Source organism: Pygoscelis adeliae, unplaced genomic scaffold (assembly GCF_000699105.1).
Source record: "Pygoscelis adeliae isolate BGI_AS28 unplaced genomic scaffold, ASM69910v1 Scaffold160, whole genome shotgun sequence".
Lineage (NCBI taxonomy): Eukaryota > Metazoa > Chordata > Aves > Sphenisciformes > Spheniscidae > Pygoscelis > Pygoscelis adeliae.
Window position 1 is genome coordinate 1407539 of NW_008824035.1, and position 23787 is coordinate 1431325.

At 40.2% G+C, this 23787-nt stretch overlaps 3 protein-coding genes across 3 annotated transcripts in view; 2 read left to right on the top strand and 1 right to left on the bottom strand.

The window, feature by feature from the left end:
- Positions 1-3638: 3638 nt before the first annotated feature.
- On the top strand, positions 3639-14212 carry COQ10B (coenzyme Q10 homolog B (S. cerevisiae)). The gene is made up of 4 exons (XM_009331477.1): positions 3639-3785; positions 5257-5449; positions 8627-8728; positions 11768-14212. Exons 1-4 carry the CDS (start codon positions 3664-3666, stop codon positions 11933-11935), a joined length of 585 nt encoding a protein of 194 aa, XP_009329752.1. The 5' UTR covers positions 3639-3663; the 3' UTR covers positions 11936-14212.
- A 67-nt stretch (positions 14213-14279) lies between these two features.
- Positions 14280-23547, bottom strand: HSPD1 (heat shock 60kDa protein 1 (chaperonin)). The gene is made up of 11 exons (XM_009331486.1): positions 23370-23547; positions 20204-20456; positions 19564-19646; positions 18761-18856; positions 18354-18447; positions 17768-17936; positions 17356-17455; positions 16198-16443; positions 15657-15831; positions 14769-14947; positions 14280-14677 (listed from the first exon to the last, which is right to left on the bottom strand). The coding sequence occupies exons 1-11, from the start codon at positions 23541-23543 to the stop codon at positions 14525-14527; spliced, it is 1722 nt and encodes a 573-aa protein (XP_009329761.1). The 5' UTR covers positions 23544-23547; the 3' UTR covers positions 14280-14524.
- Positions 23548-23585: 38 nt separating this feature from the next.
- Positions 23586-23787, top strand: part of LOC103924332 (MOB-like protein phocein) — a 21532-nt gene continuing 21330 nt past the window's right edge. Inside the window, exon 1 of the mRNA XM_009332835.1 lies at positions 23586-23705. Coding sequence (XP_009331110.1) covers positions 23586-23705 — 120 coding nt within the window. The remainder of the gene's footprint in view (positions 23706-23787) is intronic.

A 23787-nucleotide genomic window follows, 5' to 3' on the forward strand; every position in this document is an offset into this window, starting at 1 on the left:
GGCGAGCCCCTGGCCGGCGAGCCCCGCCCGGGGGAGCGTGGCGCTGCCCGGTGCTGCCCCGGGGAGAAGCTGGTGGCTTTGGGGAAGGGGAGAGGGAAGGCACTCCCAGGTCCCCGCCGGCTCTGCGTTCCGCGGGGGCGGCCGAGGCGCCCTCAGCTGCGGTAGCAGATGGCTCCTTTCAACACGGCCAGTGTGGATGGAAGAACAAACGATTTTCAGATCATAAACTTGACTCTTCTTTGCCTGAGGCAGTTGCATAACTTTGAGCAATCCGTAAAAGAATGAAAAACTGAGTAAAACGCCCAGATGTTTTCCACTTCAGATAATGCAACAAGTTCCTTATCCCCTGATCACATGTAAGGCTGGGTGGAACAACTTGAAAAACAAAATATGCTTTGGGAGAAGAGCTGATCTTGCGACTGGAAGAAAAAGAACAAGCAGACGAGAGTGTAATATGAAAATCTTAAGAGGAAAAAAGGTTCAGCTGTTACTACTGTTATGGCGGTGCTGCTGTGTTTCTTTGTTAAATTCAAAGTCTTACTGTCATCCTCGTAAAAACAGTGAAAAGGCGGAATAGGATTGGTTCTTGATGTCAAATTTCAAGCAGTCATTTGACATAATGGCTACTGTGCAGTGGTATAATCTGTCATCCTACTTGGACCACATTTCTTACTGTCTATCCTTTGTGGTTTAATCTTTAGTATGTGTTTGCAATATTAAAATAGTTCAATCCTGGTAAACAAAATTGCTATTTTTCAAATAATATATGAGAGTCCCGAATTGAGGGCAAAATCAATTACTGGAAAGGGTGTGCAGTATAAGGAAACTCATTAAGTAACTGGTTGCAACCAAAGTTTGAAAATGTTTCCAGTGTAAGCTGCAAGAATCTTGGCAGCTGGTTTTAAGCAAGTGCAAGCTGAATCCAAAACGGTGCTGTATTATTTGTAGCCTTGAAGCTGGGTATGCTTTCACATCTTGCAGTTGTCATTGGTGTACATTCTGTACCTGTTGTCAACTCGGCGGAGTTGACTCAGCCCTTACTGTGCTGAGTAGCAGACTTCAAGGACTTAGGTGGTAAATCAGTCTCTTGTGCTTATTCAGACTGAGATGCTAATGAGGACACTTGTTGGCAATGCTCATTTTTTGGGATGTGAACAGCTGCTGACAAGGAATTTAAATGAGATCAACTCATGTCTCACAGACCATAAAATGGCCATCAGATATCATTAAACTTATGGAAGTAACAGTTGGGATAACAGTAAACACAACTGCCCTGGCACGCTCTTACCGCCAATTTCAGTCTGTATAGTCAGGAGTTTGAGATCCCTTCTTTCAAAAATACATTAGGCTTAGAAAATTTTGTAGCGGTTAAAAATAATCACTGAATACAGATCACTTACGTATGTATACCATACACTAGTAAATGCTTCCTTTTCAGGTCATGGAAGTCAGGTGATGCTGTGATCAGTGCCCAAATGTTTAGAGAGAAAGCAGCAAGTGGCAGGAATTGAATGATGCGACTAAGAGCAGTATGAGTGGATATGGTTGTATTACTGTCAGAGGATAAATACGGAGGTGGCAGGTGTGTCTGAATACTAGTATGGACTTGGCTTTTCTTCTGTGGCCTTGATCAGGTTCACAAAAACATGTGTGTCAGTCCCATGAAATCTGTGCTTTTATGACTTCTTGAAGAGGTATGCTCTCCTGAACTGGGACTGAGCCCAGCACATTCTCATTGCATCTGTTTTTCTTCAGATAAAATCAGGAGAGAGATGAATTCTCACCATGTTTGTTAGCGTTATAACCTCTTAACCTTGCCTTCCTTGAATGGCAATATAATTGTGAAAAGGACATTGTCTTACAGCAGCTAAAAGATTATTTGTGGAGATTGTTTTTCAGCCTTGTAGCTGAAACAAGTCTAGATAAAGCTGTATGAAACACTATATTGGCATAGCATTACAGTAAAAAACAAACCAAGAGAAGAAACCTGGCAACTAGTTTGGACTGCGTACTATACATAGCCCCAGATGGAGAAAGTCATTTAAATTAGCTCTCCAGAATGAGGTCTGGTCCAAACATTTGAACACTTTCTATGAATCTGGTTGAGGCAGCTACAATGTTACTGGCACCCTTCCAGCTTTTCTGTTAAAGCAATGCTTTTCCTTAACAGTCTTGTCCAGTCTGTGTGGAAAAAAACCGATGTCCACATCCTCTGAGATACAGTTGCAAACATTTGCAGAGTTTGTTGTCTAAAGATTTTCAAAGTTGACCTAATCTTTCTTAATTTTGACACCATGCTTTCGTCCCATCTTAAATAATTCCTTTTCAACTGCAGTGATTACAATCTGCATTGCCAGTCATCTTGCTTCATGTCACAGTTGCTTATTTCTTTTCTGAAGTGTCTGTACAGATTGTTTCTAATCAGCTGCTGATTATTATTATTTTCCTCTAAACTCAATACCAATTTATTATTTGCCTGTCTCCTAATACAGTGACCATATAAGCTAATGTGGTCAGTCCCAGGTTATTACTGTGTTTCTTTAGAATTCAAAGTTACATTGATTTTTAAAGAACATGTTAATAATAATTTTAATTGTTTAAAATTAGTAGCTGTAATTTGCTACTTTGGTGGTTAGTAAAAAATGCATCTACCTGTTCATTGTGTTTAAAAAAACACCAAAACAACCAAACAAACCACCAAACAAGCCTAATGCTAAGTGGGAAAGGTTGGTTCCATTTTTGACTATGTGAATCCAGAAGTACAGTCCTGATTGTTTAATTAGAGAAAGGACAGTAAAAGACCTAGGTTTCTCTTTAGCTTATGTTTGTAGAATCACTGACAGCAAATAGTGGCATTTTTAACTTCCTGGTGCCAAAAATCAGAGCTTTTGAGGTAGCATTTTGCATCTTAACTGACTTGATCCAGGCAAAATCAATAATTTAGCAGAACAGACCAATTAATCACAATCAATATTTGTTAGATTTTAGTGTAGACGTTCAGAAACAGAGAACACTGGGGTGCAATCTTAGAATTACTAGCATTTTTAAAGGTAATTTGTTAAGTTTTATTCATGAAAACACTGTGTTCAAGGTTTTGCATGATATTTTCTGAAGGAACTTTTGAAAGCTGGGTAAAACAATGCACTTTCTGAAAGGACTTTCAAAATGAAACTGTCCTTTTAAGAGACGGATGGCAGCAGAGGGATTATAGCAGAGTTCAACTTTGTATCTCCAAGTGGAACCTTCTCTTCTTTGTGTATTCCAAAAGGGTAAAGTGTTGCGGTCTATGCCTTGGTTTTGCTATTAAGAAAGCCTGTTCTGCAAATTAAGTGCATATGAGGCTTGTACACGAACTCAGGCTGCCATGAAGCCAATGTTTAATGAGGGCCTTTGTATTTTACTCTGCCAGGTACTTTTCTTGTGACTGGGGGCTATTTTTAGTTTCTCCTAGGGAAAAATAAAAAGTCCCCCTTGTGTTTTTAACAGTTTGTATACTGTTACGAGCCTTTGTTTTTCCATCTCAGATGGAAAACATCTGATGTTTTCTGGAATGTTATAAAACAGATTGTTTGTCTCTCCTGAATATGCTGTTATTTATTTTGCTGATAACACATCTAAAAGCATTTTCACTGTTTCAGGCACTTGGCTTCTTGTGGTATTCTGATGACCAGAATTTCTCCTTTGCAAGTACCTGTAATGAGCCATACCTTTTCAAGAACTTTCTTCAACATTGCTGCTCCACTAGTAAATAAAAGAAAAGAATATTCTGAAAGAAGAATTATAGGGTTTGTATAGAAGTGTGGAAAGAGACTTTATATGCTTACTGATTTTGTGTTCGCTGTGATTAATCCAAAACGCTAGAAGTTCCAAGACTGAGCATCCCTGAAGACACATGCCCGATGACTCTGCCCAATTGGAGACTAGGAAGGAGTTTTGACTTTCAGAATTTGTAGAGATCAGGCTTTTCCAGTCTGAAATTGAGTATAAAAAATGTAGGAACCCCAAACCCTTGCCCCATAGAAAGAAACAGCAGAAATAACCCTTCGATTCCATGACAAAACAAAACCCACCCTGAAAGGGAAGAATACACTATTAATTTCATCTGGTGAAACGGGAATAAACCAACAGGTGTGAAAACTCTCAGTTGGTTCCCTTCTGTCCCAAATACATGCTGATGTTTGCACTTACATTATGTTGTACTTCTCACTTCTCGAGATTTTCTTCTTTCTTTAAAAGAAGAAAAATAATTGTGTGATGAAGAAACTTAGGCACATAGAAAAAGATTTTGAAATCCTGTTTGCCTTAAAGCTAGTAGGAAAATACCAGTTAATTTAATGAGACGGGGATCTGCCCACAGTCTCTGGTCCACAATAGATTGAACTATTTGTTTATTAGCATATTTTTTTTACTATGCTTAACATTCATGTATGTGATAGTTCTTGAACTGCAACAGATTTTGCATAGTCACTTAAAAAGAGCCTTTTTCCAATAGTACTCACTGTTAAGTACTGTTGAACATATGCTTCATTTTAAACACAGATGGAATTAAGCATGCTTCAATTATTTTCTGAGTCAGAACTAAAAATTAAAAACCATAGCTATGTAATACTTTGCCACGTTACAGTAGAATCAACTAAAACGTTGCCATCGTATTCTTTCATATGATTTCAATATCCTGCTTGAGCAGAGGGGTTGGACAAGATGACCTCCAGAGGTCTCTTCCATCCTCATCCATTCTGTGATGCTGTGAGGTATTTCCATTGCATGTGTTTTTTAATTAAGCTTTTTTTATTTGGGCTAAAATAAGGAAAGTAGTGTTCCTCTATTTAAACCTTATGAAATAAAGTACTTTAGTTTTGGTACACCTTTTCTTGGTAGTCACGAAGTGTGGATTCTTTATGTGGAATGTCTAAGATCTACCTCAATGAAGACACGGCTGTGCTGGAAAAATTGTTTTTTCCATTTGAAATGTATGCGTATTTACCTGATATTGCAGAAAGTAGCAGACACCAGGTTCAGCGTTCGCTAACGTTACTGCTGGATGTTGTGTGGTGTTTTGCATCTTTATGCAAAGACTTTTACCAGTTTATTACTTTTTTTTCTCTTTTTAATTTCCAAAAACAGTAGTAGTGTTTTCAGGTGACTGTATGTTCACCTTCCAAATTGCCTATGCCATTTATACCATCTTTGAAACTTTTTAATACTGAATTTGAAGTTAAGATACTTTGTAACTAATGTTCATATTTCTGTTTCCAGGTATTCTATGCAGGAAATGTATGAAGTTGTTGCTGTTGTGGAGAATTACAAACTATTTGTTCCTTGGTGTAAAAAGTCAGATGTATTATCGAAGCGCTCTGGGTACTGCAAAGCACAGCTAGAAATAGGATTCCCTCCGGTAGTAGAGAGGTATACATCGGTAGTTACCCTAGTGAGACCACACTTAGTTAAGGTAACTTTTTTTTTTGTTTTCTTAGCTGTAACTTTCCGTAACTTTTGTTTGTTGAAATTCAAATAATTCACTGGTGCTTCAAAACAAAATTGGTGCTGGAAGTGCTTTGTGTGGCTCAAAACTTGTGTTGCTTTTGTTTAAAGACTTAAGTTAACTGGAGAGAATTTGAATGTGCTTTTAAAACATAAGCTGCCAAATGGCGGGAGGTGGGGGGGAATTGCCATTTAATTTCCTTTTGCTGGAGAAGCTAGCAGCCATTAATGAAAGTATACTGTCCTGGTTTTGGCTGGGATAGAGTTAACTTTCTTCCTAGTAGCTGGCATAGTGCTGTGTTTTGGATTTAACATGAGAATAATGTGATAACGCACTGACGTTTTAGTTGTTGCTGAGCAGTGTTTATACTAAGTCAAGGACTTTTCAGCTTCCCATGCTCTGCCAGCAAGGAGGTGCACAAGAGCTGGGAGGGGGCACAGCCAGGACATGAATATTCCATACCATGTGACATCATGCTCAGTATATAAACTGGGGGGAGTTGGCAGGGGGGCGGTGACCGCAGCTTGGGGACTGGCTGGACATTGGTCAGTGGATGGTGAGTGGTTGTTTTTCCTGGGTTTTGTTCCTCTCTCTCTCTCTTTTGTTGTTTTCCTTTTCATTACAATTTGTTATTATTTTTATTTTATTTTATTTCAGTTATTAAACTGTTCTTACCTCAACCCACGAGTTTTCTTACTTGTGCCCTTCTGATTCTCTCCCTCATCCCACTGGGGGAGAAGGGTGAGCAAGCGGCTGTGTGGTGCTTGGTTGCCGGCTGGGGTTAAACCACAACATACACCATTTTTGTTTGGTTTTGTTATAAGTTTGCCCAAGCCTCTCTAAATGCAAAATTAATACTGACTTAAAAGTTATCTTTGACAACTGTAGCTTCTGATGCCTTAGCAAAATTGGTAACTGTCATTGCTTTTCTTCTGACAATTTTGACTAGCTAATCCGAGAAGTCTTAAACTTAAGTGTAGGATCTGCTGAAGAGCTTGTTATTCAGTGTATTGATGAGAAGATAGAAGAGTGGATTTAAAGTCCATTTTTTAGAATTAATTTGTTCAGAAGAGAAGCAGTTGTATTTCTCCTCCTTTCAGCTTTTCAAGAGCAATAATTAAAAGAAAATTGTCATAGGAGAAATTTTAAATGACGTCTGGGTCGTCTAACTAGTTATATGTTCAAATCTGTTTTGGTTAGGAACAGCTCAGAACAGATTCCTTACAGCAACGCTGCCTCTCCCTTCATGTGGCAGATCTTGGCTATTTTTTTGAATAACTAGTGGAATTACAACAGTTGATTGCTGTTTAAGATAATTGTTTGGATATCCTATTTCACTATTCTTTTCTAGGCTTCCTCTTAAGAGATATTGCTCAAAACAGAAACTGGGTTTCTTAAGTACAGGGGAGACATGAATTGGAAAGGGAATATGCAAAGTGCCTTTATTCAAGGTACTTACTGATTCTGGAAAAAAATGTATCTTTCTCCCTTTCTTAAGAAAGTTGAACAGCTACAATAGAAAATCTGCGTTTTACATGCTGACTGCTTTCCCTTTCTACTCTTCCCTGACAAGACTGGCTTTTTCCTTTCACATACCTATCAGACTGGCCTACCAACTCTTTTTACCTCTAATTCACTCGAAAGAGGATTTCTTGTCTCAGAAAAGATCATGAAAGTGGTGAGGAGAACCGTTTATTTAGATTTCCTCCTCCTAGATTTATTAGCGTTTTCTCTGCTGGGATTATTTTTCCTAGAAGTTTACATGATGTTCATACAACTGTAGGAATATTTCTAGAGAAGTGACTGTGTGTTTGGACTACTTCACCGTCCTCAGAAATAACTCTGGGCAAAGGCAGCTTGCATGGTGGTCTAGCATAGCGGGCTACTGGGGGCGACAAAATGAGCACGGGTTTGTTGCTTAGGGCAGCAGTGCTTGAGCAATGGAAAAATCAGACTGGAGCAGCAGCTCTTGCTGCAGAGGAAAGCACGGAGTGAGTTTGCTACTTAAAAGGTTGGGAGCAAGGGACACACACTGGCAATTTTCCCATTCTTCCTGCCCTTTTGGCAGCAGCAGGAAAAGCAAGCCCAGCTCTTTGTGTCTAATCTTCCCTCTACTCCTCCCCTTTCTGTTGTAGAAGCATCAAGACACTGCGTCTCATTCCTGGGCAGAAAAATGTAGGTATTTTTGTGCTGCTGATTAGTCTTTGAGGTGGCTTACCTTACCACGACTTTCAAACCACAAGCAATACCTATTCATTGTGGGTAGTCTTGTTGGAGCAGAGCTGCTTGTGGTAACAATAAGACCTGTAAACAAAGAGTTAAAAAACCAGAAATTCTCTTTAGAAATTCCAGGACAACTGAGATCATGTATTTGGATGATTTTGAAGTATGTGTCTTTCAGTCTTTTTCTATTATAAATATAGCCACACAAAATTGGCTATATGTGCTAAAAGCAAAATGAGTGAAAATAAGGATCTTATTGTCATGAAAACTATGAAGACAACTACTGCAAATACTTTATTGTTTTAAAGTAGAATTGTATGCAAGCACTCCTGAAATGTTAGCGAAATACGGCTTGCTGGTAACTAAAAGCCAACGTATGAGCTGATTATGAACTTGAGTGTATAGTCTTACTGACTTCATGGTAGCTCCTGATGACAATAGTATCTTGTGACAGAAGATGTTTGGAGTTTGTCTTCAGTCAGGTTTGTTTTGCTGCTAAGCATACCTATAGCCCAAGACTATCAGTCTGTATATCGGTACATAAAACAACCTATACATGCAATGAAAAAAACCCCCACCCAAAGCAGTAGATATCCGTATCCTTCGCTTAAAACAGTGTTGTTCAAAATTCATATATATAGCATTAGCATTATTTTGGTGTTCTATGCATCCTGCTAGAAATCTGTTTTATGACTCTCAACTCAAAAATATTTCCTCTCCCTTAAAAGGGATTCAGTTACTTTGCTGTAAATGATACTGTGCAAATAGGATCTTGTACTGGCTGCACTATAAGAATAATTTTAACTGTTCCATGACCTTCACTGTTTAACAAAATGCAAATGCAGACTTCAGTAATACCAATTTGTCTGTACAAATACATCTGTAAAAGCCTAATTGTAGCTGTTTTAAACTTTCTTTTAGGCATCCTGCACTGACGGAAAACTATTTAATCACTTGGAAACAGTGTGGCGTTTCAGCCCAGGTATCCCTGGTTATCCAAGGACATGTACATTGGATTTTTCAGTAAGTATTGTTATTAAGACTTCCACACGCTTGGAACAAGGCATAGAAACAGTATCTTCAACTGTGGTTTTTGGTGGTTTGTTTTGTTTTTTTTAATGGCTGGTACTATTTTTTTTTAAACATATACGCATGGAAAACAAGTTAGTTTCAGTCACTACTATAAAAAAAAAATTGTTTTGCAGACTTTACCACATGGAAACCACTGCAGTGTCCTTTAGAGTCAGCAGTCTTCTGTGAGGTGTCTGCCTGTCATGAAACAGTCTAGGGATTGGTATCTCTCACCATATGTCTCACCGTACAATTCTAAACATCCTGAAGTTTTTAGACAGTCAACTACAGAGGAAGAAATACTAAACATACTTTGCTATTTCCTTTAATTTCTCTGCAAGCTAAGTGTTCTTGGTACCAGAAAGTAGGTATTCTCCCATCTGTCCTGTTTGGCCTGCAGTTTGGTCAATTTTCTGGCTTCCAATTTTATTCTTTCATGTATTTTAAGACTTACTCCTTCCTTCTATAATACAGGTATAATAGATTTTTGCTGTCTTTCTACTCTATGATGGGATGTCACTGCAGCTCGAGACTATCGCTCTTTAAATCCAGTGTCTGATTTAGCCTGTTACTCCTAGGCAAGTTGTTTTTCAGTCAAGTTATCGCTTTTCCATTTTGTCTATTTAGTCTGTCATCACATTTTTTTCTTACATTTTATAGTGTTAAGAGTAGGTGTTGCATTGAGCACCTAGCTAAGCTGGGGTTCAGAACAGGCTACAAAAGTACGTAGGAATGGGTTGACCTTGCTGCCATCTACTGGGATACTCTGCTTTAAAAATTGTCTTCTGTAAATAGGAAAAAGAGCTTTTGGAGTATTTGTATACTAGCACATTAATCTCCTTGGGTTAATAACTTTCAACTTACTGCTCTTTTGCACTTCATACAGTTCAGCAGTAAAAAGCAATCTATAGGTACTCACAAAAATACATTTCTCGTGGGATTTGCCAATGATGTTTGCATGTTATTTGCTTGTGGTATTTGAATTTCTCCAGGCAAATAAGTGCCAGTTCCTGCTACTGACCAGTACATAAGCTAGCTTTTAACCCAAGCCATAAATCAGTTGATTTATGAATTAAGCAAGTGTTTAAACCCTATAATCTAAATACTGAGTTTGTGAGGAAAACTCCCCCCACCGCCCCATACCAAAGCCACCTTTTGACATTTCAGGTCAAGAACTTCAGTTAATGGGAGTCAAAACTGGACTTAAAATGGACATTTTCACTTTCTTGGGGAAACGCTATTGATAATTCTTATTGCTTACTCCATTTTGAGGTAGCAGAGGCAAATGTAGCCAGCTGAGCAGGGGGTTGCCTCACAAAGGCAAGTCCTTACTGACTCTAACCCTTGCTAGTTACTCACCTGCTGTGTTACTTGCCTCTGGGCCTGTGCAGATAAGGATGATAAGCATTTCACAACAAAATTCTCAAAACATACTGTGCAATTGCAAATACTTAGGAGAGAAAACTTTGATTTCAAAAATGCCCATTTGCTTTAGAAAATGTAATTTGAGTTTTGAGTTATGCTGGTTCCCACAAGCTACTGCATCACTGTTTTGCCAGCCTGATGCCAGGAGACATATACACACAGCTGGGAACTGTTCTAGTTCGGTTTCAGTTCTTAAATGATTTGGTATATAGATTGAAGCACAACACCATTTTTACCATCTGCAAACTCTGTAAATGTGTACCGTACCTCAAGTTTTTACATAGTTACTGAACATGATGCAAAACTCATTATCCCTGCTCTGCAGAACTCTACATGACAACTCTCAGGCTTTCAAAAGGCACATTAATGTTACTGATGCTTGAGGTCAAGCAAATGTAAATGAAGCTACACCTGGCTTAGAGTCCAAGTAGTTTAATTCCTTCTGTGCTACTGTTTTGCATTACGCATAAGCAGCTTGAGAGAAGCTGTATTTGGCATTTAATCTGCTGATTTCTCAGGAATGACAAAAATACTTAAATCTCAATCCAAAACACATGCTATAGCAGGAGTGATAAAATCGCAGAAGAGCAACCTGTTCCTTTTCCTGAAAATTCTGTAATCATTTTGGGAAGCTGTGTGTTCCAAAGCAATGTGATTCCATAGCCTTAGGGGAATGTTGTTTAACTAGACCGAAGGCCAGCACAGCACAAAAGCGTAATTGAAGGCTATTTAACATAAAAGTGACCGTTTCTTTTGAGGGTGAAGAAAGCGGACTCCCTGACTCCCTGCGCCCTTGCCATAACTGTTAACTACTACAGTAGCTTCAGTTTAACTGTAAGATTCGGTAGCTAAAAGAAAATGTAGACGTTAAGTTCTGAGCACTGCAGTAGGAGGCCCGAGAGCTTGGTACAGAGGACTTCACCAGTATTGTCTGTGCTCTGACACCGGCTGCCCGTGTCAGGACGGCGAAGGTCGGGAGCGGGAGGTGTTCGGGTAGGAGGTATGGCACACAAAAGCAAATTTGTAGCTTTGGTCAGTAAATTGCTCTTGTTTGAACATACCGTAACTACAGCTACCAAGATGGAAGGACTGATTCAAAATGTTGGTATTTAATAGGTAACTATTTTGAGCTGCTTTTAAATGCTTCTTAGGTTTCTTCCAGCTTACCTGTAAGTCTGCTGTCTTGCCATGCAGGATTTTCTTCAGACAACTTTTGTCCCCAAGTGTGAATTCAGTAGCTTTTCATTACCCCAAATCTTTTACTTATGTTTCGTGATGCATCATTTATTAAGTAAAATACAGTTAGTTTAGATAAATGGAAATGATTACTTCAGGGAACTGAACAAAATTATTCTTCCAATGGCAAAGCCCAGGGAGAGAGTCCTCTAACCAAGGAATAAGGCTTTTCTTCACAGACACACTCACCACTAGTTCAGTTTTAACTGTTCTTTCTCCCACAGCCTACTTGCAAACTGGAAATTCTTTAATGAAGTTGGCTGTTTGTAACAGCATTTTACCACAATAATAGATAGAGGGAAAACAACTCTTCTGTATTTTCTTAAACAGGTTTCTTTTGAATTTCGTTCCCTTCTACACTCAAAACTCGCCACGCTATTTTTTGATGAAGTGGTAAAGCAGATGGTGGCTGCCTTTGAAAGAAGAGCATCCAAACTCCATGGCCCAGAAACAAGCATACCTCGGGAGCTAATGCTTCATGAAGTTCATCACACATAAAAGGGAAAATCGTAACAGCCTCTGTTATAAACTTGTTTGTACGCTTCTTTTGTACAAGAGGTGCCATGCTCCTCCTTTGGGGCATCTAGTTCATATCTGAGCTTTGTGTGTGATTTTATGCTGCATGAAACACACCTGTTCAGCCAGATGTATATAGAATGTTCAAGCTGCCATCAAGTGCAACTTAAAAAAGTGTTATCAGTAACAGACAGTTGGCAGCTCCTGTTAACACAAGGTATCTCAGGCTGCCGTTTATTAACTTGCCAAATGGTTTGTGTAGTCACAGTGCAAGTTCTGCCTTATCCAAGCTTACGTTTTTGGTTTTTTTTTCAGCATTGTCACATATTAACTCAAGTTTAAGTTATTAGTAGTGTAAATGTAACTTAACAGCATCAACTCAGCCAACTCCGGCCAAGCCAAGGGAAACTGACATTCTAGCTTTGGGGAGTATGGAACAGTTTGTCAAGCATTGACTAGCAGGTGCTTTTAATCCAAATGAATGACAAGGGCAAGTCAGGAGTCTCCAGCTGCTGTTGAGTTCTGACCAGCAACTGCAATAGAAAAAACAACACAGCCTGAACACTCTTGACTTTTCAGGAATTAAACATAAGGGGTACACGCAACGTAAGGAGTACTATAATTTGAGTGCTGCCGTTTCGGCTATGGCCGGTGGTTCTCTGCTGTCTGGGCTCCAGACACTGGTGAGTTTGCAGTATGTTTGGCAGGCTGAACTTGCCTACCTGCTGCTCTGTCACTTACACATTGCACTTCGGTTAGGGTAGACAGACCTCACCTAATGCAGACAGCTCCCAGTTCCAACGCAGCTTTAAACCAAGTCAGTAAATGTTACCTCTTTGAGAACTAGGGCACAGATGCGGGACATTCTGTACCACAGTGCTGTCCTCCTTGGAAGGAGGGAACCAGGTGCCCTGCACTTGCTGCAGACGAGCACACCCAAGGCCAGTTGTCATTAAAAAACATACGAGACCTAAACCTTAGTTCCTAGGGGGTTTTTTCAGTACTGTGCTACCATTTATTTATCAGTCCATTATGATGGTACCAGCCATCTTGATTATTCTTTTTCAGTAGTTCTGTTCCTTACATTAATATTCTCTATCCGGTCTCTGAAGAAATGTAAGTGAATAGGTTGGAACAGATTTTACATCCTGTCTACGTGCTGCCTTGCGTTACCAAATTTCCTCACTGAAATGAGGTGAATTTTTTGGGTCAGGTGTTGAAGCTGTTCCTTTCTCCAAACTGTACTAGCCATGTGGGTTACGGACACAGTAGTGTATTAACATAGGAAGGTCTGTTTCAGGACAAAGAGTTTCTGTTCAGTTTCTGAAGCAGTTTCAGACCATTTAGATACTTTTACCAGAAAGAGCAGTTGAAATGTCACACATCCTATCTATGAAGGACAGTTCTTACTAGAGGTAGGAAGCTGGGGAAAGTGACAGCTGGATTAAGAGGTCTGTTTTAGAGCACTTTTGTTTGTTGAGACAATCAGAGATAAACATACACAAGTTTGGGAACACCATTGTTTTGAAGTCTGGAAAGCAGAAAAGACTGCACATCAATGGCATTAGCTGTGTCAGGTCAAAGAACACAGTAGGTGGCAAACAAAGCTGTCATTTTTAAGGGTAAAGCAGCATCTAGTGCAAAATAATTCAAACTAAATCCTGGAGCCCACTACCAGGAAGCTGGAAGACAAGGGTGGAAGTCTCAGGGCAAGGAGGTAACCACATACTATGCCCAAGCAAAAGGAACATTAAGAACCCTTTCTTAGCAAAGGTACCCGTTTCCTACCCTCAGGGCGCTTTCCCTCCCCCAGTACTGTGAAAGGTGCACTGGGCCTTTTCATGTGTTCCAGCACGTGAAACAAGTGGTATAGACATAAAGCCAATGCACGTGCCTTCTTTTCATAGCATTGTTTAATATTTCAAGGAACTGCAGTGTCAGTTCAGCTGAGATATTTCTTACCAAAATTAAAGTTGTCACTCGTATTTCTGAGAAACGTTCTAGACAAAGGAATGTTTCCTGGAGGTAAAAGGCCTGTCATTTCCGAGCCCAAGTGTCAGGTTTCTATAAATCTTAGAAGCAGCAGGCTTTGTGCACAGGTGAATAAGGTGATACATTTTATAACTTTTGAGCAGTTTGTTTTATTACATAAAGGTCACATAACTGTATATTTGCCTACTTTGTACACAATTGTCTAGTCTCACGCACAGTGGCTTCCAAGTTCTTCCTAGTACTGGCAAGCACCAATAAATTCTGAAACAGAATATCAAGTGCCTTTAATTAAGTTTAAATCAGGACCTTGGTAGATGGATCTTGCACCCGGTTATCAGGAATGTACAAATGTCTTTATTCAAAAAATACAAAATAAATTATCTGTAGGCATGGACAATGACTGTAAACAATTACACGTGTGTTAAATGAAATCCAGTAACTGATGGTTACAGTGATTCTTTTAAACACCAGCCTCACGTCAGTCACTATCCACCCTCTCGCACCGACATCTGAAGTTTTCAAAGTCAGAACTGTCAGTCTTACACAGCACAGCTCACGATGCATCCCTATTCCCAGGAATTAGAACATGCCGCCTCCCATTCCTCCACCCATCCCACCCATTCCTCCCATTGCCGGCTCCTTTTCTTCTTTAGGAATTTCGGTCACCACTGCTTCTGCTGTTGATAACAGAGACGCAACACCTGCAGCGTCCATCAGAGCAGTTCTCACAACCTAAAAATAGGAGAGAAATAACTTAATACCCGCTGACGATCACGTGAGCTGGGAAGAAGGAAAGCTGAGGATTAAGACTATTTTAGGTTACCTTCGTTGGGTCTATGATTCCTTTTTCTACCATATTTACAAAGTCCCCAAGCATTGCATCGTAGCCAACTTCTGATGGACTCTGCAGGATTTTCTCAACTATTAATGATCCTTCAACGCCTGCATTCTTTGCAATAGTCATTGCTGGGATTTTCAGTGTTCTCTTTATTATTTCAATGCCTGTAAGAAAAAGATGTTTAGAATTACATATTGCATATGCTGCTCCTATTGCCAAGGCATGCCTTCGTGTGCTGCAGATCAATACAGAGAGTACCCTCTGAGCAAGAACATAAGCTGTTTTTATCAGTTCCTACATATTGGCAATAGGAGCAGCATATGCAAGGCATGCCTTCCTGTGCTGGAGATCAATACAGAGAGCGCCCTCTGAGCAAGAACATAAGCTGTTTTTATCAGTTCCAGGGAAAAAAGTTCTCTGCTACTTGACGTCTGTCAACAAATGAAGTCATTGCGGGATATTCACGTGCATTTTGGTTTTACTTCTGCAAAAGTTAGTAAGGAGCATTATTATTGTTACATGGCACGAAGCATTTTTCCATTTGATTTGCCACACCATCTCTCAAGCATTCTAGATTTTACATCTGTCTGCAGTGGCTGTAACAGTCAACCCAACTCTCCTTTAACAGTCTGCAACCCTTTGCAGGGGGTACGGCTGCTTTGTTGTTACTGGTTCTTTCACATCCAACTCAGGGATGCAATGAAAGCTCCTTCCCACTGTAAAGCAGAGACCGCCGTACCAAGGGGATACGAGGTTCTAAAGATCAAGTAACTAAAACTCACTAAAAGCAATCTGTATTTTATCTTATAAAGCCTCAGAACAGAAAAAAGTCTATTCTTAACACTTCCACACACATTCAAATAACTTGCTTACCAATTTTCTGATCTTCATTGGCTGGAGCTAAAGCATCTAATGCTGGAATGCAGCGAAGCAATGCACAGCCACCACCCGGCACGATGCCTTCCTCTACGGCAGCACGGGTCGCGTTCAGGGCATCAGTAACTCTGTCTTTCTTCTCATTCACTTCAACATCACTCGTGCCACCAACCTGCAACAAGCAAGCCACACGTCAGGATCCACACAAGGAGCCCGGGTGGGAGAGCACTGCTGGCTATGGAACTGCTGCCGCAAAATTAAACAGCCAGCTTGAGTCGTTAACTGAAAAGTGCCAGAAAGCAAACCCATGGTCTCCCATACTGGCAGTGTTCTTCTGTACCTCAGCACTCCAGAAGCCTAACCACACAGTTTTAGTTGATTATTTCATCAAGTTCTTAATACCAAGGTGTAGCACTGTAACAAGCCCAATTCCTTATCCAAATCGACTGCTACGATTATGAGACAACCACGCAGTAGTAACTCAGATTAGCAATAAAGGACTGATACCGCCCTTTTCCGGAGAAGGTTGACTTCTCACCTTCAATACTGCTACTCCGTCAGAGAGTTTGGCCAATCGCTCATTCAGTTTCTCTTTTTCGTAGTCACTTGTGGTAACTTCTAGCTGTTCAATAATTTCTTGAATACGTTTTTCAATTTGAGCCTTTTCACCCTTCCCCTTTAGAAGCATGGTGTCATCTTTTGTCACAATGACCTCTCCAACTTTACCAAAGTCATGAGGCTGAATATCTTCCACATTTAGGCTCAGACCCTCTTCTCCAAACACCTGAAACAAATTACGCAAAAAGTTGGAATTCAGAGTTTCTCCATACATGAGTTTTTCATTTGTAGACACATGGACACACACAGCAGGCTAACAGCGCAAAACAATCACACTACGGCAGCTAAGTTGAACGAAACTCTTCCCTTCTCCTAACAGAGTCCAGGCATGCAGGTACCTCACGGAATAGGGAGCTGCCACCTTCTCATTCATGACAGACTAATGTACCTCACTGATTCAAAGTGCCTGGAAAGTAGAGTTGTGTTACAGAGTCCTCCTGGTATTTCACGAAGTTATGAATATTGGCACTAAATTGACTTTAGAATAGAGTTCGCTGGGTTTGTTACTTTGTGCTCCAGTTCGCTTAAATGCTAAGTTTCATTTCAAGAACCACCTCTAGATCCCAGTATCATGCTATGATTTTGAAGCGTGTAAAAAAAGCAGCATAAAGGGACACTAATCAGCACATCAACTATTTGAGAAATTGAGTATAAAAGAAGATTACCCAGTCTATTCCAAATATTTAAAAGAATTATATTTGCCATACTCAAGTCTGGGCAATTATGAGACGGTTTTGCAAGGCGGCAAGAAAGCTTTGCTATCTCTAAGAAATTTCCTTGATATTCCTGCTTCCCCTTGACAACCTAAGTGCTGCAAGAAAATTGTGTGTAACGTCAGTCAGTTAAAAGGACATCATGGTTGGCCAGGCCCATATTACACAGCAATGATCAAGATCTGCATTTAAAAAAAATATGAAGATTCAAACATTAAGAGTTACTGTCACATTTGTGGAAGAACAGGACGTAGCCTGCAACACAGCAAATACAAGCCACGGACCTAAAAATACACGTTCTTTTCCTCCTTAAATACCATTAACATTTCTTAGAGCAAAAAGCCAATTAAAACATCATCACTTACAGCACCACCAGTAGCAATTGCCATATCCTTAAGCTGGTTTTTCCTGTTGTCACCAAAACCTGGTGCTTTTACAGCAACAACCTGAAGACCAACCTTCAGTCTGAAGAGAAGAATTCAGAGAGCAATTATTTCAGTACAGCTCTAACAATCAAGCAAACAGAGACCTTAATGAACTGAGCTGGTTTTGCTCAAAGAGGTAGTTAGGAAACAACTGAAATTCTGTCTGAACTGATGTGAAGCATGGCTGTGTACAAAAGCTGCTGTTTCTTCGGTACTGTAAGAGCACAGACAACAGTTCTACACTGTAGCAAATTCAAATACACACTTTTGTATGCATTCCTTTAAAGGGATGAAAATGCAAAAAAGAAAAAAAAAGCAGTATTTGTCTAAACATATGGATTTTAAGCCTCACCTGTTCAAGACTAGAGTGCTGAGGGCTTCTCCATCAACATCTTCAGCAATAATGACCAAAGGTTTGCGGTGAGCATTGGCAATTTCAAGAGCTGGAACTATGGACTGTACACTAGAAATTTTCTTTTCACTGATTAAAACGTAAGCGTCCTGGAATTCACATTTCTGCCCTGCAGAAACAACATGCACCAACTGAACAATCCGATTACAAAAACGTTATCAAGCATTCTCTTAAACTTAAGGAGCTACTGTGGAGCAACTGTTGCACTTTTCAACAGCATTTAAAAAAAAAAGAGACACAAAGTGTTTTCTCCAAGACTCCACTGTCAATTCTACATTGTTCTGGAGTGTTGCAGGGCCAGCTTGATGTTAACATGGATGCTGTCCACACTTAGCAGAGAAGAAAAACCACCCCACAGACTACAAGTTTTTACCAAGAGTTTAAAGTTTCTGATGGGGAAGGACACCGCTGTCGTATTGCCATGGTACCTAGTATAACAGATTGTGAAGTCTTTGTAACAGGTACCATTATTTCTAACCTACAAGAGCCATTGTAAGGTATTTGACATGTGTCATTGTTAACTCACCTTTGGTTGTATTAATAAAATATGGAGAGATGTAGCCTCTGTCAAATTTCATACCCTCAATGATTTCCAATTCATCGTTTAGAGTTTTTCCATCCTGTTTAGATGCAAGAAAGTCACATTAAAGATCCCTTATTTACTACCAAAAGCACAAGTATATTTTTAGCATACTACGCACAACAGAATGAAAGGCTCTGCACCACACGTCAGTGTTATGTGCTTCTCTCTTCAAAATAAAAGGATTGCAAGAGGGAACAGCAATCAGACCCTGATCTAAGGGAGCTCAGGAATTACGGTGGGATACCGTATGTGAGCAGCAGCAGCAGCTACAGCACATGCCACAAAAGCCAGCCCTAACTGGAGAAAGGACAGTCACCTTCCACTTAGTCCGTATGTTGGCCAGTTCTTACCTTGACAGTGATTACACCCTTTCGTCCAACTTTTTTCATCGCATCAGAGATTATATTGCCAATTTCCTGATCTCCATTTGCAGATATCGTGGCAACCTAAAACAGTAAGCCATTTAACCTCATTTCACAATACAAGTGATTTGTTTCCTCGCTATAAAGAAAATCAGAATAACCATCTTCAATCCTCATGTTTCCTGACAAGACGGGGCAGTTGACTGTAGCACACCCACACCAGGACCCAAGAACTCCACTGGAAGGGCTAACAGCTCTTGGGCAGCTCAAGCACAGGGCCAGATCTCGTGCACTGGGCTCATGCAGCACACACGGGCCGTCTGAATCTGCGGCCATGGGGAGAAATACGCCATGAAGGCCAACACAGCTGGTGCCCAAGGCCCAGCTGGGCATCCACCTCAACCTGAACCTCCCAGAGCAGATCCACAACACTCCCAGAAGTCTGCCATCACCTCCCATCCACAAACACATCTTTGCTCTCGCCAGTTCTTCCCAAATACACAAGTTTATGTTTTAAGACTGCATTTTGGAACGCAAGATGAGAAAAACTACCTACTTCTGAACTAACTTCTAGCAGTGTAGTTGAAGGCAGAATACCGGGAACTTTAAATAACTCAAGAAAATGAAAGCATTACCATGAAGATCATTCAACGAAACATACTCTGAATCTTTATATACAAAGAAAAATACTCTCGTGTCACATACCCACAACCTAGATCCATTAAACCTGACTTCACAAAACTTTTTCTGAAGAATAGCTATGTAAAGTTGGTTTAATTTTTTTTTTTTACCTGTGCAATTTCTTCTGGAGTTGTAACAGGTTTAGACAGCTTCTTCAGTTCAGCTATGATAGCATCAACTGCAAGCATCACCCCTAAAGATGAACAGAATTACTTGTGAGTGAGCAAAACAAGGTATAAAGCACACACCCCACCCCCACCCCCCACACAGGTTAAGTTTTACACCAAAGTCCACATTGCAAAAATGCACCAAGTTTGCATGTTCAAAAACAAGTGACCAGCAGTTCTAGTTCATATTGTCACTTGTATACCTAGCGATAATTTTTTAGAATTGGTGTGACACACTTTCTGTCATGATCAACATTTACGGCGAATTTATTTACATGGCACCAATAAATTTAAATACTTATCAGAAATTAATTACATGCAGAAATGGCTTTAAATGGAGTTTAACTATGACAAATTAAACAAGTTAACTGCATATAAAATAGTAAAATTATCAGAAAAATAAAGACTTGTTCAGAGCAAATAACGTAACAGAAACAAGTGGATTCTCTACACATTGCTCTTCATGTAAAGCTTTATGTAGCTCTTCAAAAAGAAGGCAACTTATTCAGGAAGCCAGTCAAATTTGGGATATGAAAAGTAAAAAGACAGTGATTAAACATTAAAAACAAGGGAAAAAAGTTACCCCTCCTGATTTCTACTGGATTAGCTCCTTTGCTGATCTTCTCAAAGCCTTCCTTGGCAATAGCACGTGCAAGTACCGTTGCAGTAGTGGTACCATCTCCTGCTTCTTCATTTGTATTGTTGGCAACATCTTGAACTAACCTGGCTCCAATATTTTTGTATTTGTCTTTTAAGTCAATTGCCTTTGCTACTGTCACACCGTCTTTTGTCACTTTGGGACTTCCCCAGCTTTGTTCAATAATAACTGTTCTTCCCTAGGGTGACAAAGAACAAATATTAAATTAAAGCCACATAATCCACAGCATGTTACTCTAAGAGTTCAACTGAAGACAAAGATCCTTTTGCACAGCCACAGCTGAACAGAAACATCACCTCGCACAGAGCTTTCAGCTGGGACTTTTCTCAAGCACACACATTACCAAGGTTCTGCAAAACTGGAAAAATGGCTCAAAGGTTTTATACTTTCATAGAATGAGGCTTCATTCCCCAGCCACAATGCTTAATACCACAGACTAAGAAGCCTGCAACTAAGACTACCCTTACAGAGGAAAAGAATTGAAGAGATTTCCTCTAGCACTGATATTTTCCCCTAAAATTAAAATATAGCAACATAATGAATTAAATTTGCAAAATTTCCATCAAATCACAATAAAAAGTCTATGTGATTGAAAAACAGTAATGCAAAGCTCAATACGTTGCACGTTCGGGGGGGGAGGGGGGAGCAGACTTGCAAACCTTATTAGTGATTAGCAAAGAGAACTGAGAATACTTAAAATACTTGCGTTAATATGTTGCAATAATTTCTCAAACACTGCAAGTTAACAAGCCTTTCTTCTCTCAGCCCTCACTTGCGTTCAACTAAAAAGCTGGACTATCCTATGCAACATATACAGACGCAGTTAATATGGGAAACTATGGAGTGTACAGGGAACACGGGGCAGATGCACCTGCACAAGAGGATTGCTTGTTCCCAGATGAATTCAATAGCTTTAATGGCTGCCCCAATCAATCATGTTCCAGTTTTAGCTGGAAGCAGCAGAAATGCAAGAAGCCACCTCTGGTCCACTGCTGCCCTGAAACTCTTCAGCTATCCTGACAGCTGGAGCTGTTGGAAGAGGGGAAAAGAGAGCAACTGCCCCACCTCACCACTGTCACTCCTGGCTGACCCTGCACAAGTCCCCTCATCTGGCCTGTCGGGTCCAGCTCGGAGCTGACCACTCTGGCTCCTGCCGAAACACTGCTGTAGCTGATCAATCAAAGGCCAGCGAGGCTTCAGCTCCAACCAGAGTCCAGATCACGTGCCAAGCAAGCTAGCTAAGGACTCCCATACAGCATGCTACCGCGATGGTGCACTGTGTTCCTCGCTTGCACAGAGCCCACTCACATCGGCCTCAATGGTATAACTAACTTTGGATTCCTGCCATGCACGAGGCTATACTGCTCCTGAAGTACAACTAGCCCTAGAAGCTGCAAAAGAAACGTTAAACTTCAGTTACTAATGTTGAACTTGTGAAAGAGTTTACATAACTCTAACTCTGTGCTATAAAACAATTATGCCAAAATAACGCATAGTCTGACTTCTTACTGCTATTTCATTTGACCTGCACTTCTCCTAAATCTAAAAGTGGTTCAAGAGTAAGAAAACTCTGGAGGATCCTGCTACTGATAAGTTCTTCATGTAGTCTCTTCCTTGTTTTGCTTAATTTTATTCTCCATTTTGACATGGTCTTATTCCAAATGTTTGTTTGGTAGCTATAAGGAGAGCAGCACAACAAAATCTACTTATATCCAATCACATTAAAGGACTTACACTTATCTGTGTTTCTGAAAAAAGGAACGCCACCAGTAAATACACATGCATTTTGAATGGTCCTGCATACCAAGAATCCAAGCACCCGCATAAAGTAGTTCTGACAAAGTAATCAACGTGCTGGCAGCAATGTCAAAAGATTGCATGAGACTGCAAACCACATTTCTTTAAATATAGAACAGTGACAAAGGGAAGTTTCCTCACCAGAGTGATACTGTATTTTTTAAAAATACTGGAAGCAGAAACAGGCATTACGGTACAATCCCTAAATTTCTACAAATGCATGGAGAACGGCAGATAACGGGAGAACACTGGAACAAAACCCCACAAAGTTACAGCAAGTTGCATCAGGAACTGCCCTTTAACCAGTGCATTAGAACTATGCTTAGGCATTCACAAAGTAGCCTGATCCAAAAAACCAAGAGTTAAATTAACTGACTACACTTAAACTTTGTTCCTTTATGGAGAACAGCCACAGCTTGCTGACATCGCTGTTCCTTAACCTTCATCTGCTCAGCTTATGGCATTTTTGCCTTTGAATAAAGCTAATAGAGCACCAAAACTGTGCAAGAAATACACGAATGGATTTTACAGAGGCCAAGCAGCCTTGAGAAGAACTACCATGCATATGCTGTTATTATATGGAACAGACATTCCTATAAGCTCAAAGAAAATCAGTATCTCTTCCTTAAAAAGGAATCTCATTTCAAGCCTTACCGGACATTGCATGACTGTGCAGAATACAGTAGCTAGTTTTCCAAAAGATTTAGAACTTACAGGGAACCAGACCCTATATTCTGTGCTATAAGCAGCATAAATGAATGCCACTGCCACGGAATTTCACTTAAGCTCATAACATTTACCAGCCAACTGAAAACTCAACATTACACTTTCAATGTCTCTTTCACCTTGTTAATACTAAAAGGTAAAGTGATACAAAACTGTAATTTGTAAACACCCCCCCCCCAACCCGCAACAAACCCACATGCTAATTAACCCACCTCACAATATAGATAGTTAAATTACCTACTGCATTGTTGCAGACTATCAATTGAGCCATGGTAACCTATTATGCACATCCCCTTAACCTTCAAACTGTTTGCACCTTTCACAGTGATCCGACTCATTTTACTTTGTTACTATGCAAAGCACATGCACTATTGTCATGGTTCAGGTGACAAAAATGAGAATATGGCTGCGTGCAGTAGTCTGTCCATACCCCTACACCTTTGTGTTACAGATCTGCAGATGGTAATCATGCAGCTCTGCTGCAGGAAAACTAACAACTGTTTTCTACTACGGTGTTGTCAACCAGGTCAAAGCGTTAACATAAAATAAACACAAAATCTTCCATTACCTTTGGCCCCATGGTGACAGCTACAGCATCTGCTAGAAGATCTACTCCTTGAAGCATAAGAGCTCTAGCATCTGCTCCAAACTTAACATCTTTTGCATATGCTCGTGTTAGATGGGGGGCGAGTGCTCTGGACACAGGCCTTGTCTGACGGAGTACTGTAGATAAACGGAGCATGTCTAAAAGATTAAAACAAATCCAGAGGAAAATAGAAGCATTATGTATTTGCACGGCTACTTCTGGAATAAAAGAGGGGAAAAGGATTCAGGGAGTAAAGCAAGCGACCGTGAAGTTTTAGTTTTTCGACTGGCTGAAATGGAAACACACAAGCAACTGCAAGTAACGGGGCTGGGGAGCCCAGATCCTCAAGGCAAGATCTGGGCTGCAGCAGCTCCTCACTGAGCAGCCTCCAGCAACTCCG

What these genes read in the sequence shown, in the direction of transcription:
- COQ10B (XM_009331477.1), top strand. Translation starts at nt 3,664, where the DNA reads ATGACCAGAATTTCTCCTTTGCAAGTACCTGTAATGAGCCATACCTTT. An exon ending in TCTGAAAGAAGAATTATAGG is followed by an intron (nt 3,786 to 5,256) that starts GTTTGTATAGAA and finishes TTCTGTTTCCAG; the next exon opens with GTATTCTATGCAGGAAATGT. An exon ending in TGAGACCACACTTAGTTAAG is followed by an intron (nt 5,450 to 8,626) that starts GTAACTTTTTTT and finishes ACTTTCTTTTAG; the next exon opens with GCATCCTGCACTGACGGAAA.
- HSPD1 (XM_009331486.1), bottom strand. Translation starts at nt 23,543, where the DNA reads ATGCTCCGTTTATCTACAGTACTCCGTCAGACAAGGCCTGTGTCCAGA. An exon ending in CTCCAGAAGAAATTGCACAG is followed by an intron (nt 18,857 to 19,563) that starts GTAAAAAAAAAA and finishes TTACTGTTTTAG; the next exon opens with GTTGCCACGATATCTGCAAA. An exon ending in CAATTGCTACTGGTGGTGCT is followed by an intron (nt 16,444 to 17,355) that starts GTAAGTGATGAT and finishes AATTTGTTTCAG; the next exon opens with GTGTTTGGAGAAGAGGGTCT.